The following is an 18,815-nucleotide window of genomic DNA, read 5'->3' on the forward strand; positions in this document are numbered from 1 at the left end:
ATAAGTAAACCACTATTTAATACACAGTTAGTTTGGAGGCGCCTGTGTGGCTCAGTCAGTTAAGCGTTCGACTTTGCAGGTCATGATCTCATGGCTGTGAGTTCAAGCCTGTGCTGACAGCTCAGAGCCTGGAGCCTGCTTCATATTCTGGGTCTCCGTCTCTCTCTGCCCCTCCCCCGCTCATGCTGTCTCTCTCTGTCTCTCAAAAATAAACATAAAAAAAGACGCAGTTAGTTTGGTTTAAAACACAAGATAATTTGTATCTCTAGTTTTCAAACCATCTTGTGCAAGTTTGCCAAAAGGCAGCAATTAGAGATATTCTTTTTCTGAAAATACTTTTCTCTTTTTTATAGCTTTATTGAGATGTAACGGAAAAATAAAAATTGTATATATTTAAGGTGTACAATGTGATGTTTTGATATACATATACATTGTGAAATGATTATCCCAATAAAGCTAGTTAACATATCCCTTACCTCACATAGTTAACACTGTGTGTGTGTGTTTGCATGTGTGTGTGTATGTGGGGGATAAGAACAATTAAGATCTCTTTTAGCAAATTTCAAGTACACAATACAGTATTATTAACTATAATCACCATGCTATAGAGTAGATCTCCAGAACTTTATCCTTTGCATAACTAAAATTTGAGACTCTTGAATTTATAGTAACTTACTTCAAATTCTGAGACAGAATAGGCAGGGGAAGTTAAGAAACAATTCTTTTTTTTTTTAGTGGTTTAGATGTTTATTGTTGATTTCAGTTAAAGGCTAGAAATGACTGCAATACCCAACATTAAAGTTCTGCTAATACAGAACTTGCATATATAGACCAGAGTAAACAATACCATAACACAGAACACTATCTGTTTTAGAGGATACTATTTGCTATTAAGGAAAAAATGAAGTCAACATATACACGAAAGTGGAATAATTCTCAGGAATTATTATTCTCAAGTGAAGAAGCCATGATAGAGAGCCATTATTTGATACTGTTTACTTTTCTTTTTGCTATATTTGTATATAATATTTCCTTTTAAATCATGCCCCATATTCTCATATCTTTGTGCTCTACTCAAAAGTAGGATAGCATGTCCTTCTCAGACAGTTCTGCTTAGAAATCAGCACATGCTCTTTTGTACCTCCCCTCCCTTGTTCCACAGTGTTGCAAGCACAGTGAATATTTGGTTCATAACTGTGGACAGTAGGAAGAACACCAGCTTTAGAGTCAGTTCAGACCTGTGTCTGCTGCATTGCTGAAATCTTGGGCAAGTAAGTTACTCATTTTTCTGAATATGAATTTTCTCAACTGGCATATGGCAACAAAAATATGTCTATATCTATCTATTACGATGACTAAAGGAGCTAAAGCACATAAGCACTCAGCACAATGCTAGGTGCATAATAAGTGCTTCATAAGTGACAGTTTTTATTAATTTAGTACAATGTTTAAGGGACTTGTTTAGATTTTATAAGCTCTTCTTTTCCAACTCTCCTTGAGCTGTATCACCCCAGCCTTCCCTGGTAAGCTTCTCTGTAAAGTTAAGTAATTTTGCCTTTCCTGGTTCTTTTAAGCACTTTTTAAAGCAAAATTACCTATTTTACACTCAGTGCTTTAAAGAAGAATGCTCTCTGTCCTCTTGATTTCAAAAGAGAGTTTACCCTTTCTTTAGATTATTCTGCATGTTTATGGTTAAATGTATCACTGTGCATTTTAAGTTGAATATTACATATTATATAGGAGGCTGTCTAGCAAAACAGTTACAATTTAAAACAGATCAATAGTGTGGACTGAAAGCCAAAACCCGGGATAATGTCTCTATTAGACTCTCTTTTGATCTAAATTATATTGAAGGAATATAGTCTTATAAAGTAATTTTTAACAGATTTTTATTTCTTCATTTTCAGGTCTTTCAGCCTGGTATGGCAGAAAAACCATTGTGTATGTCCACGCAAATACCCCATGATGAAGATACAGTTGAGTATATCTTTCAAATAGAACTTCCAATTTTGTACTTTAACAAGATTGGGTAATTTCAAAATATTGATTCAGTAAAATGATATAGACATAGGTCATAAAGATTCGTGTTTGTTATGCTTGCACATGAATTAAATTTTACATTGATTGGAGTTAAATACCAATATTGGTTTAAATAACTGTTCCCTGTTCTTGAGTTTGCAGACCTTTTTGGTAGTATTCTTCTTTAACACCAAAGAATAACAAACCTCCCATTAGGTGGGAAGAATAGCACTATTTTGATGCATGTGTTTGTGGAAATTTATGTGCTGATAATAAATAACTTTTAAGTGAAGTTATTTTAGGAAGTGGTTGGGTGGCTGTTTATTTCTTTGCTCAGTGGGAGATTGAAACAAGTTATATTTTAAGATGAGCCTCTGTACTAGGGACAACTTACAATAATTCACATACAAATTTACACTAAAAAAGAGAGTAGTATGCCTGAATGAGTGAAAAGTGAGTTTTAGAATTCCTTTTGAGCAGAATGTCAAATATATATGTGAACATTGATCTATGTTAAATAGTGCTCATTTATGTCTTAGTACCTAATGGCTCTCTTCTTGGTATTTTCTCTTCCTCCAAACATGCATATCCAAACTACCATATTTTTTCTCTTTTCCTTCTCACTCTTACTCCTCTGAAGAAAATGGCTTATTCAATATTTGTTTTTCTATCTGTCACATGCTTAAAATCACACTTGATCCACCTTTCATCTTCACTGCTTTTTAAACTACTGTCAAAGTCATGTCTCAGAAACGAAACCACTGACTTATGTCCATGCCATAATATCTTTGGCCCCTCTTTTGCATTAAATCATGGTGAACATTCCTTTGTTTACATGATATTAAAATAATAAAATTTTAGAATTAGAAGGGATCCCAAAGGCCAATTAGTCACACTTTAAGCTAAGGTAGAAATGCTCCGTACACACCCTTTAGCAAGTAACCTTCCAACTTTTTTTAACCATTTTACAATTGGCAACTTAGTTTGTTCCCTCATCATGCTCAAACAATAAGAAAGAGAAAACACTCCTCTCAACCTAGTTTTTCACCAGCAGTAACTAATCTTTGGACAAGTTTTCATATCAGCACACAGATCAACCTTATTCTTTTTAATAGCTCTGTACTTTTGCTATTATAAATGTACTTTTTTTCAATAGCCAGCCCCTCTATGTAGTGGTAAGGTAACTTCTGGGCTTTTTTTTTTTTCTGTTTCTCTTTCTTCCTCCTCCTCATTTTTTCTTCTTTTTCTTCTTCACAATTCTGTATAATGCTGCATTGAGTATCCTCCTACATACTTTTTCATGTATATGTTTCATGTATTTTGTTAGAAATGAAATTATTGGATCAGAAAGTATATGCAATTTAAAATTTGATAGTAATTAGCAAATCACTCTATAAAGATATTATGTCAATTTATGCTACAATCATCAATATGTGAGGATGTCTATCTTTTTTTTTTTTTTAAATCTCTCTCCTGTATTGGAATTCAAGGCTTAAGTAGACTCATTTGTTTTTTATTGAAGTGTAATTAACATATTGTTTTATATTAGTTTCAGACATACAATATAATTAAACAATTCAATACATTACTCAGCGCTCATACTAATTAATGAACTCTTAGTCCCTTTTTATCTATTTCATTCATTCTCCCACCTTCCTGTTTTCTGGTAACCACCAGTTTCTTCTTTGTATTTAAGAGTCTGTTTTTTTGTGTGTCTTTTTTTCTTTATGTTTTTTGTTTGTTAAATTCCAAATATAAGTGAAATCATATGATATATATGTCTTTCTCTAAGTGACTCATGTCAGTTAGCGTTATACACTTTAGGTCCATCCATGTTGTTGCAAATGGCAGGTTCTTATTCTTTTTTATGGCCAAGTAATATTCTATTGTGTATATATGCCACATCTTTTTTTACACCAAGTTTTTATTTAAATTCCAGTTAGTTGACATACAGTGTAATATCAGTTTCAGGTGTAAAATTTAGTGATTCAACACTTACATACAACACTCAGTGCTCATCACAATAAGTGTCTTCCTTAATCCCCATCACTTATTTACCACATCACCCTTCCCACCTCCCCTCTGGTAACCATCAATTTGTTCTCTATAGTTAAGAGTCTGTTTTTCTATTTGCCTCTCTTTCCCCCACTATGTTCATTTGTTTTGTTTCTTAAATTCCACATATGAGTGAAATCATATGGTGTTTGTCTTTGACTGACTTATTTCACCTAGCACAATACTCTTTTGCTCCATTCATGTTATTGCAAATGGAAAGATTTCATTGTTGCTATTGCTGAGTAATATTCCATTATATATATATATGTATGTATATATGTATATACATGTATGTATATATGTATGTATATATGTATATATATACATACATATATATGGCCAATTCTTCTGTATACATTCGTAGTCAATGGGCATTAGGACTCTTTCCATAATTTGGTGATTGTTGATAATTCTGCTATAAACATCAGGGTGCATGTATCCTTTTGAATTAGTATTTTTGTATCCTTTGAGTAAAGACCCAAGAGTGCAATTGCTGGATAATTGAGTAGTTCTATTTTTAAACCTCCATACCATTTTCCAAAATGTCTGCACAAATTTGCATTTCTGTCAAGAGTGCAAGAGGGTTCCTCTTTCTCTGCATTCTTTACCAACATCTGTTGTTTCCTGAGTAGTTAATTTTAGCCATTATGACAGGTGTGAGGTGGTATCTCATTGTGGTTTTGATTTGTATTTCCCTGATGTTGAGCAATGTTGAGCATCTTTTCATGTGTCTGTTAGCCATCTGGATGTCTTCTTTGGAAAAATGTCTATTCATGTCTTCTACCCATTTCTTAACTGGATTATTTGTTTTTTATATGTTGAGTCCCAATAGTTTATTCTTGATTTTGTTTCTCTTGCCTCAGGAGACATATCTAGAAAGAAGTTGCTATAGCTAATGTCAAAGAGGTTATTGCGTATGTTATTCTCTATCTCACATTTGGGTCTTTCCTATCTCACATTTAAGTCTTTAATCCATTTTGAATTTATTTTTGTATATGGTGTAAAGAAGTGGTCCAGTTCCTTTCTTTTGCATGTTGCTGAACAGTTTTCCTAACACCATTTGTTGAAGAGACAGTCTTCTTTCCATTGGATATTCTTTCCTACTTTGTTGAATATTAATTCACCACATAGTTGTGGGCTTATTTCTGGGTTTTCTATTCTGTTCCATTTATCTATGTATATATTTTTGTGCCAGTATCATAGTATTTTGGTGACTACAGCTTTGTAATATAACTTGAAGTCCAGAATTGTGATGGCTCCAGCTTTGCTTTTCTGTTTCAAGGTTGCTTTGGTTATTTTTAGTCCTTGTTCATTCCATACAGGTTTTAGGATAGTTTTTTTCTGGTTCAATGAAAAAATGCTATTGTTATTTTGATAAGGATTGCAATAAGTGTGTAGATTGCTTTGGGTAGTATGGACATTTAAACAATATTTGTTCTTTTGATTCAGGTCATAGAATGTCTTTCTATTTCTTTGTGTCATCTTCAGTTTCCTTCATCAGTGTTTTATAACTTTGAGGGTACGGGTCTTTCACCTCTTGGGTTAGGTTTATTCCTAGATATCTTATTATTTTAGGTGAAATTGTAAATGGGACCAATTCCTTAATTTCTCTTTCTGCTGCTTCCTTATTGGTGTATAGAAATACAACATATTTCTGCATGTTGATTTTATATCCTGAGACTTTATTGAATTCATGTGTTCTAGACGCTTTTGGTCAAATCTTTTGGGTTTTCTATATGGAGTATTATGTCATCTGCATATAGTGAAAGTTTGCTTTCTTCCTTGCTGATTTGGATGTCTTTTATTTCTTTTTGTTGCCTGATTGCTGAGGCTAAGATTGCCGTACTATATTAAGTAGTAATAGTGAGAGAGAACATGCCTGTCTTGTTCCTGACCATAGAGGAAAAGCTCTCAGTTTTTCCTCACTGAGGATTATATTAGCTGTGAGTCTTTTGTATATGGCCTTTATGATGTTGAGGTATGTTCCATCTATCCTTACTTTGCTGAGGGTTTTTATCAAGAATGGTTGCTGTATTTTGTCAAATGCTTTTTCTGCATCCATTGAGATTATATGGTTCTTACCCTTTCTTTTCTTAGTGTGATATATATGGTTGATTGATTTGTGAATATTGAACCACGCTTGTAGCCAGGAATAAATCCCACTTGATCATGGTGAATGATTTTTTTTAATGTACTGTTGGATTCGATTTGCTAGTATTTTATTGAGAATTTTTGCACCCATATTCATCAGTTATACTGTCCTGTAGTTCTTTTTTTAGTGGAGTCTTTATCTGGTTTTGGTACCAGGCTAATACTGGCTTCAGAGAATGAGTTTGGGGTTTTCCTGCCACTTCTATTTTTTGGAATAGTTTGAGAAGAATAGATATTAACTCTTCTTTAATTGTTTGGTAGAGTTCACCTGTGATGTCATCTGGCCCTAGACTTTTGTTTGTTGGGAGATGTTTTATTACTGATATAATTTCTCTTATGGTTATTGGTCTGTCGAAGTTTTCCTTTTACCTGTTTCAGTTTTGGTAGCTTATATACTTCTAGGAATTTATCCATTTCTTCCAGTTTGTCCAATTTGTTGGCGTATAGTTTTTCATAATATTGTCCAATAATTGTATTTCTGTGGTGTTGGCTATTATTTCTCCTCTTTCATTTGTGATTTTATTTATCTGGGTCTTTTTTATTTTGTAAGTCTGGCTAGGGGTTTATCAATTTTATTAATTTTTTCAAAGAACCAGCTCCTGGTTTCATTGATCTGTTCTATTGTGGGTTTTTTGTTGTCTTTTAGTTTCTATGTCATTTATTTCTTCTCTAATTTTTGTTATTTCCCTTCTTCTGCTGGCTGCAGGCTTCATTTGTTGTTCTTTGTTGAGCTCCGTTAAGTGTAAGACTAGATTGTTTATTTGAGATTTTTCTGGCTTGTTTAGGTGGGCCTGTATTACTATCTACTTCCCTATTAGGATCACTTTGCCACATCCAAAAGGTTTTAAACCGTTCTGTTTTCATTTTCATTTGTTTCCATGTATTTCCTTATTCTTTTATTTCCTGTGCGAACCATTCATGGTTTAGTTGCATGTTGTTTAACCTCCATGTGTTCAAGCTCTTTCCAGACTTTTTCTCATGGTTTTACTTCAAGTTTGATAGTGTTATGGTCAGAAAATATGCATGATATGATCTCAATATTTTTGTCCTTCTTGAGGCCTGATTTTTGACCTAGTATGTGATTTATTCAGGAGAATCTCCCATGTAGACTAAAAAGAATCTTTATTCTGTTATTTTAGATTAGCATGTTCTGAATATATCTGTGAAGTCCATCTGGTCCAGTGTGTCATTCAAAGCCATTGTTTCCTTGTTGATTTTCTGTTTGGATGCTCTCTCCATTGATATAAATGGGGTGTTAAAATCCCCTAATATTATGGTATTATTATCAATGAGTACTTTTATATTTGTTGTTAGCCTTTAAAATATATTTTGGTGTTTCATGTTGGGTGCATAAGTATTTATAATTGTTAGACCTTGTTGGATTGTCCCCCTTATTATAGCATAGTGCCCTTTTTGGTCTCTTACTACTGACTTTTTTTTTTGAAGTCCATTTTTCGTGTATTAGTATGACAACTCCACCTTTCTTTTCATGTCCATTGCATGTCAATATTTCTCAATCCCCTCACGTTCAATCTGCAGGTGTCTTCAGGTCTAAAATGAGTCTCATAGGCAGCATATAAGTGGGTATTGTTTTTTTAAATCCATTCTGACACCCTATGGCTTTTGATTGGAGTGTTAAGTCCATTTATATTCAAAGTAATTACTGATAGATATATTCAGTGCCACATCATTACTTGTTTTGTCATTGTTTCTGGAGATTTTTCCTGATCTTTTCTTGTCTTTGCCACCTTTGGTCTCTTCTTTCTTTGCCACTTTTGGTCTTTCCACTCAAAGAATCCCCTTTAATATTTTTTTCAGGGTTGTTTAGTGGTCAGTAATTCCTTTGGTTTTTGTCTGTCTGGGAAACTCTATTTTTCCTTCTATTCTGAATGATAGCCATGCTGGAAAATATTCTTGACTGCAGTTTTTCCCCATTCAGCACTTTGAATATATCATGCCACTCCCATTTTGTTTGTCAAGTTTCTATTGAGAAATCTCCAGCTAGCCTTATGGGTTTTCCCTTGTAAGTTAAGGACTTCTTTAGTCTTGCTGCTTTAAAGATGTTTTCTTTCACTCTAATTTGCAAATGTAATTACAATATATCTTGCTGTTGGCTTGTTTTTGTTGATTTAAAATTTTTTTTAAATGTTTGTTTATTTTTGAAAGCCAGAAAGAGAGACAGAGTGTGAGTGGGGGAGGGGCAAAAGGAGATGGAGACACAGAATCTCAAGCAGGTTCCAGGCTCTGAGCTGTCAGTACAGATCTCAATGCGGGGCTTGAACTCACAAACTGTGAGATCATGACCTGAGCTGAAGTTGGATGCTTAACCGACTGAGCCACTCAGAGGCCCCACTTTTGTTGATTTTGATGGGAGTTCTCTGTGCCTCCTGGATCTGGATGTCTGTTTCCTTCCTCAAATTAGGGAAGTTTTCAACTACTATTTCTTCAAATAAATGTTTTGCCCCCTTTTCTCTGTCTTCTTCTTGTGGGACTCTTGTCATACAAATGTTATTACCTTTGATGCAGTCATTGAGTTCCTTAAGTCTATCTCATGTTGCATAATTCTTTCTTATTTTGTTTAGCTTCTTTAATTTCTCTTACTTTGTCTTCTATCACTAATTCATTCCTCTGCTTCTTCCACTCTGCTATTCATTGCATCAAGCCTGTTTCCAATCTCATTTATTGCACTATTCATCTCTGATTGATTCTTTTTGAACTCTTTTATATCTGTGGTAATGGTCTCACTGATCTCTTCTTTTCTTTAAAAATTTTTTTTTAATGTTTATTTATTTTTGACAGAGAGAGAGACAGAGCATGAGCGGGGAATGGGCAGAGAGAGAGGGAGACAGAATCTGAAGTAGGCTCCAGGCTGCGCTGTCAGCACAGAGCCCAACGTGGGGCTTGAACCCACAGACCGCGAGATCATGTCCTGAGCTAAAGTCGGATGCTCAACCGACTGAGCCACCCAGGCACTCCTCTCTTCTTTTCTTTTAAAATATTCATTTTATTTTTATTTTTTTGAGGTTTTTTTTTTGAAATAGACAGACAGAGAGAGAGAGAGGGAGAAAGAGAGAGAGAGAATCCTAAGCAGGCTCCATACTGTCAGCACAGAGCCTGATGCAGAGCTTGAACTCATGAACCATGAGATCATGACCTGAGCCAAAATCAAGAGTCAGACAATTAGTTGAGTGAGCCACCAAGGTGCTCTTCTTCTATTCTTTTTTTAAACCCAGAGAATATACTTATTATTTTTGCTTTAAATTCTCCATCAGACATGTTACTTATATCTGCCTTTCTCAGATCTCTGGTTGTGACCTTATCTTGTTGTTTCATTTGGGATGAATTCCTCTGTCATGGCATTTTGTCTAAGTCTCTGCCTTCTTCTGTGTGTTACAAGCCTGTATGTTTCCTGCTCCCTAGAGTAATAGCTTATGAAGAAGAGGTCATAAATGTCCAGGGCCTGTCACTTTAGGAAGTGTCTCTGGTGTGTGCTGCATGCACTGCTATTTGCTCTATTCTTCATACCATGCGTCTGCAGGCTCTCCTTGCCTGCAGTGGGCAATGTTGGGTCCCTGGCCAGAATGTGGAGTTTTAACTAGGTATGGCCTTATCTGTTTGTTGAATGAGACCTGATACTACTGAAGCCCTGCAGATCTTCCTGGTCAGGAGACATGGTGTGGCCAGGTGTTTATGCTGGTCTTTCCTCTGGGGAAGGGGCCTGCTGTGCTGGTACCGAGGTAAGCTTGACTGAGAAGGGCAGTTGTGCCAGAGTGTAGGGGTGTGGGATTTGGTGCAGGCAGGTTAGGCAGCCAGTCTTGGTACTGCCTGCTTACTGCAGGTGTGTCTATGTTTATATGAGGGTTGAAGGAGAGAACTGACATAAGCTGTCTCCTTTGTTCCTGTAGAGGTGACTCCTTGAATGCTGCCTCTCAGGGAAGCACTCCAAGAAAAGCAAATAATCTCCTCTCCATGTTTGACCCAGGCATTTTTGAGATGTCTGTGTCCAGACTCTCTGCTTCTGGATTATTGCTTACCTTTTATCCGGGAGCCGCACAGTGCCCTCTGGGATCTCTCCCAGCCAAGCCTGCTGACTTCTAAAACCCCAGGCTAGGGGTGCCTGGGTGGCTCAGTCGGTTAAGCGGCCGACTGGCTCAGGTCATGATTTCGCGGTCCATGAGTTCGAGCCCCACATCGGGGTCTGTGCTGACAGCTCAGAGCCTGGAGCCTGTTTCAGATTCTGTGTCTTCTTCTCTCTGACCCTCCCCCATTCATGCTCTGTCTCTCTCTGTCTCAAAAATAAATAAACGTTAAAAAAAAAAAAAAAAAAAACTCCAGGCTTTAGGGACACGGTGTGGGCAAAGGCTTGTGGTAGTCTTCTTGGGGAGGAGCCAACTTCACTGGGACTGAGACAAGTTTGACTGAGAAGGGCAGTTGCACCAGAGCACAGAGGGTGAAACTTGGTATAAGCAAGTTAGGCAGCCAGTGTCAGTGCTGTGCTATTTCCAGCAGGTGGCTCTGTGTATATGCTGAGGGGCTGCAGAGGGAAATAGCACCAGTGGCTCCTTTGTCCCCAGAGAGTCAACTCTGAATGCTGACTCTCAGAGATGCACTCCATGAGCAGCAAATAATCTCCCCCACTGTGTGCCCCAGGCATTCTTCATAGTACTGATCCCATGCCTTCTGCTTCCCCATTCCCCTCACCATCTCCTCCCCCCACCCCCCAGTTGTTTGCCTGCCTTATCTCTAGGAATAAATCAGTGCCTTCAGGGCTCAATCCTAGCAAAGCCTGTGGACCTTTAAAACTCATCTTTAAACCCTGCTGGTTGTAAGAACTCACAAAAAATCAACCCCTCTTGTTTTTCCTGCCAATGGCTTTAGGGGAAATGTTCTCCTTGTGTGTTCTTTCCCTTGTGTGCTCACTCTCTCTTGCTTTTTCCTGTGAACACAGCTGCTTCCTCTCTGCAGCACCCATTTCTCCATTAAACCATGTCTCCACACTTTCTACATTCTTTGATGTGGCTTCTTTCTCTCCCTTTAGTTATGGAGCCTGTTCTGCCAGTCTTCAGGTTGATTTCTGGATTATTTAGAATGATTTGATAGCTATCTAATTGTGTTCAAGGGATGAGACAAGCCTAGGGTCCTCCTACTTTGCTGCCATCTTCTCCATTATTTTGTCTTCTGTGTCACTAATTCATTCCTCTGCTTCTTCCACCCTACTGTTCATTGCATCAGGACTGTTTCTAACGTCGTCGTTCATTGTATTCTTTATCTCTGACTGATTCATTTTAAGTCTTTTATATCTGTGGTAAGGGTGTCTGATGTCTTCCATTCTTTTCTCAAGCCCTGATAGTATTCTTATGATGGTTGCTTTAAATTTTCCATCAGACATGTTACTTATATCTGTTTCACTGGCCATGGCCTTATCTTGTTCTTTCATTTGTGATCAATCACTCCATCTTTGCATTTTGTTTATGTCTCTGCCTTCTCTGTTAGAAAAGCCAGCTATGTCTCTATTCTGAAATAATGGCCTTATGAAGAGGAGATCATGTAACATCCCAGCCTGTCATTTCAGTAAGTGTCTGGATGTGTGCTGCATGCACTCTGCTATTGTGTTTTGGCTACTCTATCCTTCAGGCCAGTCATCTGCAGAGGTTCTCCTTGTCTGCTGTGGGCATTGTTTGGTCCCTGGCCTAAATGTTGTGAGTTTTAATTAGGTGTGTTCTGGTCTGCTTATGAAATGAGACCTGACACTACTTCCACCAGAACTAAGTGCCCATAAAATTCTCTGGTCAGGAGACATGATGTGGACAGGGGTTTGTGCTTGCCTTCTAAGGGAGGGGTCCACCCCATTGTGCTTGAGGCGAGCTTGAATGAGAAGGGCAGTCCCATCAGAGTGCAGGGAGTGGGCTTTGTGCAAGCAAGTTAGTGTGGGCACTGCACTGCTTCCGCAGGTGGCTCTTTGTTTATGCTGAGGGGCAGGGGACTGAAATGGTGCCAGGTAGCTCTTATGTTCCCACAGAGGCATCTGTGAATGATGCCTCTTTGGTATGTGCTCAGAGAAGAGCAAATACTTTCCCCACTATGTGCCCAGGCATTCTTTGGAGTGCTGTTTCCATGGGATCTGCCCCTGGGTTGTTTGCCTGCCTTATATCCAAGAGCAGAAAAATGCCCTTGGGGCTCTCTCCCAGACAAGCCAGCTCACCTTTAAAACTCCAGGCTTTAAGCACCATTGGTTGCAAGAACTCATGAAATTCAGCCCCTCTAGTTTTCCAAACCAATGACTTTTGTAAAATATTCTCCTTGGGTGTTCCCCTCTGTGCTCCTCTCTTTCTCACTCTTCTCTGTGATGCTGGCTCCCTCCTTTCTGAAGCACCCATAATCTTTTTCTCCCCTATACCACTTCTCTGCACCTCATACCTTCTTTGATGTGGCCTCTTCTCTCCCTTCGTTGTGGAGTTTGTTCTGTCTGTCTTCAGATTGATTTCTGGAGTATTTAGGATGATTTTATAGTTATCTATTTGTGTTCAAGAGACAAGATGAGGCTAGGGTCCTCCTACTCTGCTGCCGTCTTCCTCTCCCTCCTACACATTTACTATTTTTAAAATTGAAAGCAAAAACTATGTGTCTGGACAAGACTTACTTGCTCACAAATTTACTTAATTCAAATCTTGTCTGAGTTATGATAATCAAATGATAATTCTAATTTCTTAAACCTATTATTAAAATTATTTTTCAAATGATATTACTAATTTTAATTAATTGTTTTATTTTTGTGTTTTTAAGCAAAGAGGAGATAGTGTCCGTTGCTTAACAATGCTTGGTCATTTTGGTTTTGAATGTTTGCCTCATCAGTTGGTAAACCAATCTATTCAACAAGGATTTTCTTTTAATATTCTCTGTGTGGGTAAGTACCTGATTCCTCATCTGAATTAGTACTTAATTTTCTCAAATGCTTACTTCAACTTACCTAAGTAGTGTAACACTGGTGCTGCTAATTCAAGACCATGTCCTTCTATCTGTATTTGTTCCCATCATGTTAGTCACATTACTTAGATTTTTTATACAAATAAATTTTTATTTGTTTTTGAGAGAGAGAGAGACAGAGTGGGGGGGGGGGACAGAGAGAGATGGAGAGAGAATCTCAAGCAGGCTCCACACTGTCAGTACAGAGGGCAATGTGGGGCTAGAGTCCATGAATCATGAGATCATGACCTGAGCTGAAACCAAAAGTTGGACGCTTAACTGACTGAGCCACCCAGGCACCCCTAGACTTTTATTTTCTTTGGATGTTTCAGTGCTCTTCAAAATCTGATATGTTTTCGTGTATATTTTTTCTATATTATATTAATGACTGAGAGAGTCAAGAGAAACATGTATACCTCATTTTTATTCACAAGATTTTTTAAATGCATTTTTTATATTTATTTATTTTTGAAAGAGAGAGAGTGCACACACATAAGCAGGGGAAGGGGCAGAGAGAGAAGGAGACAGAATCTGAAGCAGCTACAGGCTCTGAGCTGTCAGCATAGATCCCAATGCGGGGTTTGAACCCATGAGCTGTGAGATCATAACCTGAACTGACGTTGGACGCTCAACCAACTGAGCCATTCAGGAGCCCCTAAACATGTATACTTTAAAGGACATTATAGTCATTGATGTATTTGGGTTAAGCGTTACTTCTTCTTAGCCATTTTATGCCCCTAGATAATGTATCTATGTTTATTACAGGGGAAACTGGAATTGGAAAATCAACACTCATCGACACATTATTCAATACTAATTTGAAAGACAAAAAATCCTCACATTTTTACTCAAATGTTGGACTTAAAATTCAGACATATGAACTTCAGGAAAGTAATGTTCAATTGAAATTAACTGTTGTGAAAACAGTGGGATATGGTGATCAAATAAACAAAGAAGCCAGGTTAGTGTTTTCTTATTTTAATTACAAAAGATTTTATTCTTTAAAGGAATTTACCTTCTTTACTGACATTTCCTCTGGCTATATCACTCCCATCTGCCTCCACCTTTATATAGCCTTCTCTGCTCTCCTTATGTCTCTTTTAAGGACATTTGTTGTTTGAACTAAGATGTATCCAGAAAATCCAGGATGATCTTGTTTATACAAACACTCTTTTTTTCCCAATAAGATTAAATTTACTGGTTTTATAGATTAGGATGCAGACATATCCATCTGATTCTCACCATTGAATCCTTTATATAAGGGTATATCCTTATATATCTATATCAATATCGATATAGATATCCTATATATAAGGTTGATTTCTATAAATTTTTCAAATAGATTTTCCCCATATATTTACTTGTTGGATATTCTCATTTTTAAAATCACTTACCCAAGTTATAAGTAAATTTATTTCTGTAAAAATTTAAACGATCCAGATGAAATGAAAACCCACTTAGCCAAATGTAAGTACTTAGAGCCTTTTCTTTTTCCAAAAATAGCCACTATTGTAAGTTTAGTAACTTACAATAACTCAGACCTTATGTTGAATTTTTATAATAATTAAAATACATTTGAAATAATACAGAACAAGTTTCCTTAAACTATATTATGTATAATATAAAAACGCATAAAACATTTATGAACAGGTTAATAGATAATTCTGAAACATCCTATGTAATCACCTTTCATTCAAATTGTGGTCTGATTCCCATGGGCCTTAGACATTTCCCTTTCTTATAAAAATTTTTTTAATGTTTATTTATTTTTGACAGAGAGAGATAGAGAGACAGCATGAGCGGGGGAGGAGCAGAGAGAGAGGGACACACAGAATCTGAAGCAGGCTCCAGGCTCTGAGCTGTCAGCACAGAGCCCAATGCAGGGCTCAAACTCACAGACCGTGAGATCATGACCTGAGCTGAAGTCGGACACTCAACCGACTGAGCCATCCAGGTGCCCCAAGACATTTCCCTTTCTTGATCACAACCCCTCACCAAACTCATAGAAGAGTATAAAATGTTTGCCAATGGTTGGGGAGAAGGAGGAATTAAGAGTTCTTGTTCAATGGACATAACGTTTTAATCATGCAAGATGAGATCTGCTGTACAACAGAAGGTTTAACAGTATATGTAATAGTACTTTATATTACATTCAAAAACTTGTTATGAGAGTAGATATCCATTAAGCGATCTTACTGCAATTAAAAAAAAGCTATAGGAATGCCGCAGGAGTTTTACTTAGAGGGAAATTTAAAAAATTTTTTTAATGTTTTTTTTTGAGAGAGAGAGAGAGAGAGAGAGAGAGTGAGTGAGTGGGGGAAGGGCAGAGAGAGGAAGACACAGAAACTGAAGCAGGCTCCAGGCTCTGAGCTGTCAGCACAGAGCCCGATGTGGGGCTCGAACCCACGAACCATGAGATCATGGCCTGAGCCAAAGTCAGATGCTCAACCGACTGAGCCACCTAGGGAAATTAATAGCATAAGATACTTATGTTAGAAAAAACGACAATCTCAAGTATTATAAATTTCAATGTCAAGAAACTAGCCAAATAAGAACAAATTTACCCTAAAGCAAGAAAAAGAAAGGAAAAATCATACTACAGCAGAAATTGATGAAAACAGAAAAAATGTCAGAAAATCAATAAATTGAAAACTTTTAACTAGACTGAGCAAGAAAAATAAATGAGAAGCCAAATATCACCAACATCAGGAACAAAAAAGAAGACATTATTACTGATTTCACAAATATTAGGGGAGAGAGGGAAGATGGTGGCGTAGGAGGACGCTGGGCTCACCGCGCGTCCTGCTGATCACTTAGATTCCACCTACACCTGCCTAAAGAACCCAGAAAACCGCCAGAGGATTAGCAGAAGGGAGTCTCCGGAGCCAAGCGCCGACGAGAGGCCCACGGAAGAGGGGAGGAAGGGCGGCGAGGCGGTGCGCGCTCCACGGACTGGCGGGAGGGAGCCGGGGCGGAGGGGCGGCTCGCCGGCCAAGCGGAGCCCCCCAGTCTGGGTTGCAAAAGCGGAGGGGCCGGACGGACTGTGTTCCGACAGCAAGCGCGACTTAGCGTCTGGGAGGTCAGAAGTTAACAGCTTTGCTCGGAAAGCGGGAAGGCTGGAGGACAAAGGGAGGGAGAGCTGCTGAGCCCCCGGACGGCAGAGCTCAGCTTGGCGGGGAACAAAGGCGCCAGCGCCATCTCCCCCGCCCATCCCCCAGCCAAAATCCCAAAGGGAACCAGTTCCTGCCAGGGAACTTACTCGCTCAGCGCAAACACCCGACTCTGTGCTTCTGCGGAGCCAAACCTCCGGCAGCGGATCTGACTCCCTCCCGCTGCCACAGGGCTCCTCCTGAAGTGGATCACCTAAGGAGAAGCGAGCTAGGCCTGCCCCTCCTGCCCCCGTGCACCTTGCCTAACCACCCCGGCTCATACGCCAGATCCCCAGCACCACAAGCCTGGCAGTGTGCAAGTAGCCCAGACGGGCCACGCCACCCCACGGTGAATCCCGCCCCTAGGAGAGGGGAAGAGAAGGCACACACCAGTCTGACTGTGGCCCCAGCAGTGGGCTGGGGGCAGACATCGGGTCGGACTGCGGCCCCGCCCACCAACTCCAGTTATACACCACAGCACAGGGGAAGTGCACTGCAGGTCCTCACCACGCCAGGGACTCTCCGAAATGACCAAACGGAAGAATTCCCCTCAGAAGAATCTCCAGGAAATAACAGCTAATGAACTGATCAAAAAGGATTTAAATAATATAACGGAAAGTGAATTTAGAATAATAGTCATAAAATTAATCGCTGGGCTTGAAAACAGTATAGAGGACAGCAGAGAATCTCTTGCTACAGAGATCAAGGGACTAAGGAACAGTCACGAGGAGCTGAAAAGCGCTTTAAACGAAATGCGAAACAAATATTAAAAAGATAAGAATACAACAAACAATTCAATGCCCATAAAGTTAACAATTTAGAGGTTGGCCATGGGCTTTTCATATATAGCTTTTATTGTGTTGACATAAATTCTTTTCTACATAGTTTCAAGAGTTTTGCTATTTTTTAAATGATGAAAAGGTGTTAAATTACATCAAGTCTCTGTTCTGCAACTATTGAAATAGTTATGTAATTTTTCTTTTTCAATCAATGTGGTGTTTATAAATCAACTTACTTATATTGAATAATCCTTGCATTCTGAGGATAAATCCCACCTACTCATTGTGTATGATCCTTTTAATTTGCTGTTGAATTCACGTTGCTAAGTATTTTGTTGAAGATTTTGCATCTGTGTTTATTAGGGATATTTATCTGTAATTTTTTTTTATATCAGGATAATTTTGGCCTTCAAAAGAGTTGGAAATTTTCCCTTTAATCCTCTTGGAAGATTTTAAGTATTGGTGTCAATTCTTCTTTAAGTGTTTATTAGAATTCAATACTGAAGCCTGAGTTTTCTGTGTTGGTAAATTTTTGATTACTTATTTAACCTCCTTATTTGTACAAGAATACCTGATTTTACTAGATTTACCTTATTGTGCTTGTCAGATATATTTCTTTTTATGTATTTTTTTTACAAATTGAAAGTTTATTGCAGCTCTGTGTAAAACAAGTCTATCAGCCTGGCTTTTCCAAGAGCATTTGATGACTTTGTGTCTCTGTGTCACATTTGGTAACTTTGCAATATTTAAAAATTTTTCATGATTATATATTGTTATGATCAGAGATCTCTGATGTTACTTTGTAATTGTTTTGGGGTGCTATGAGCTGTGTCCACAAAAGACAGGAAATTTAATTTGTAGATGTTGGGTTTTTAAGTTTTTATTTTAATTCTAGTTAGTTAACATACAGTATTATATTAGTTTAAGGTGTACAATATTATGATTCCACACTTCCAAACAACACCCAGTTTTTTTTCCCTTTGTTTGTTTTGTTTCTTAAATTCTACATATGAGTGAAATCATATGGTATTTGTCTTTCTCTGTCTTATTTCACTTAGCATTATACTCTCTAGCTCCCTCTATCTTATCGAAAATGGCAAGATTTCATTATTTTTATGCTGAATAATATTCCATATATAATATTCCATATATAATACATAATATTCCACATATCATATATAATATTCCATATATAATATATAATAAATATATAATATATTCCATACATTATATGGAATTACATATATATTTTTTATTCAGCATAAAAATATATGAGTGCGTATATGAATAATATATATAAAATATATATGCCTCTTCTTTATCCATCAGTCTATGGACATTTGGGCTACTTCCATATCTTGGCTATTGTAAACAATGCTGCTATAATTATAGGGGTACATATAGCTCCTTGAATTAGTGTTTTTGTATTCTTTGCTTAAATACCCAGTAGTGCAAATGCTGGATCTTAGGCTAGTTCTATTTTTAACTTTTTGACAAACAAAACTTCATATTGTTTTCCAGAGTGGCTGCCTCAGTTTGCATTTGCACCAACAGTGCATGAGTGTTCTTTTACTCTACATCTTTGCCAACACCTGTTGTTTCTTGTGTTGTTAATTTTAGCCTTTCTGACAGGTGTGAGGTGATACCGCATTGTAGTTTTGATTTGCATTTCCCTGATGGTAAGTGATGATGAACATCT

The 18,815-nt window shown here is 37.7% G+C and overlaps 1 protein-coding gene across 1 annotated transcript in view; it reads left to right on the plus strand.

Moving 5' to 3' along the window:
* The first annotated feature begins 1,169 nt into the window (after positions 1–1,169).
* The window catches only part of SEPTIN14 (septin 14), an 87,535-nt gene continuing 69,889 nt past the window's right edge, over positions 1,170–18,815 (plus strand). Inside the window, exons 1-4 of the mRNA XM_042922719.1 lie at positions 1,170–1,271; positions 1,908–1,976; positions 13,009–13,129; positions 13,954–14,149. Coding sequence (XP_042778653.1) covers positions 1,923–1,976; positions 13,009–13,129; positions 13,954–14,149 — 371 coding nt within the window. The 5' untranslated portion in view covers positions 1,170–1,271; positions 1,908–1,922. The remainder of the gene's footprint in view (positions 1,272–1,907; positions 1,977–13,008; positions 13,130–13,953; positions 14,150–18,815) is intronic.

This window comes from Panthera leo, chromosome E3 (assembly GCF_018350215.1).
Source record: "Panthera leo isolate Ple1 chromosome E3, P.leo_Ple1_pat1.1, whole genome shotgun sequence".
In the NCBI taxonomy this organism is placed as follows: Eukaryota; Metazoa; Chordata; class Mammalia; order Carnivora; family Felidae; genus Panthera; species Panthera leo.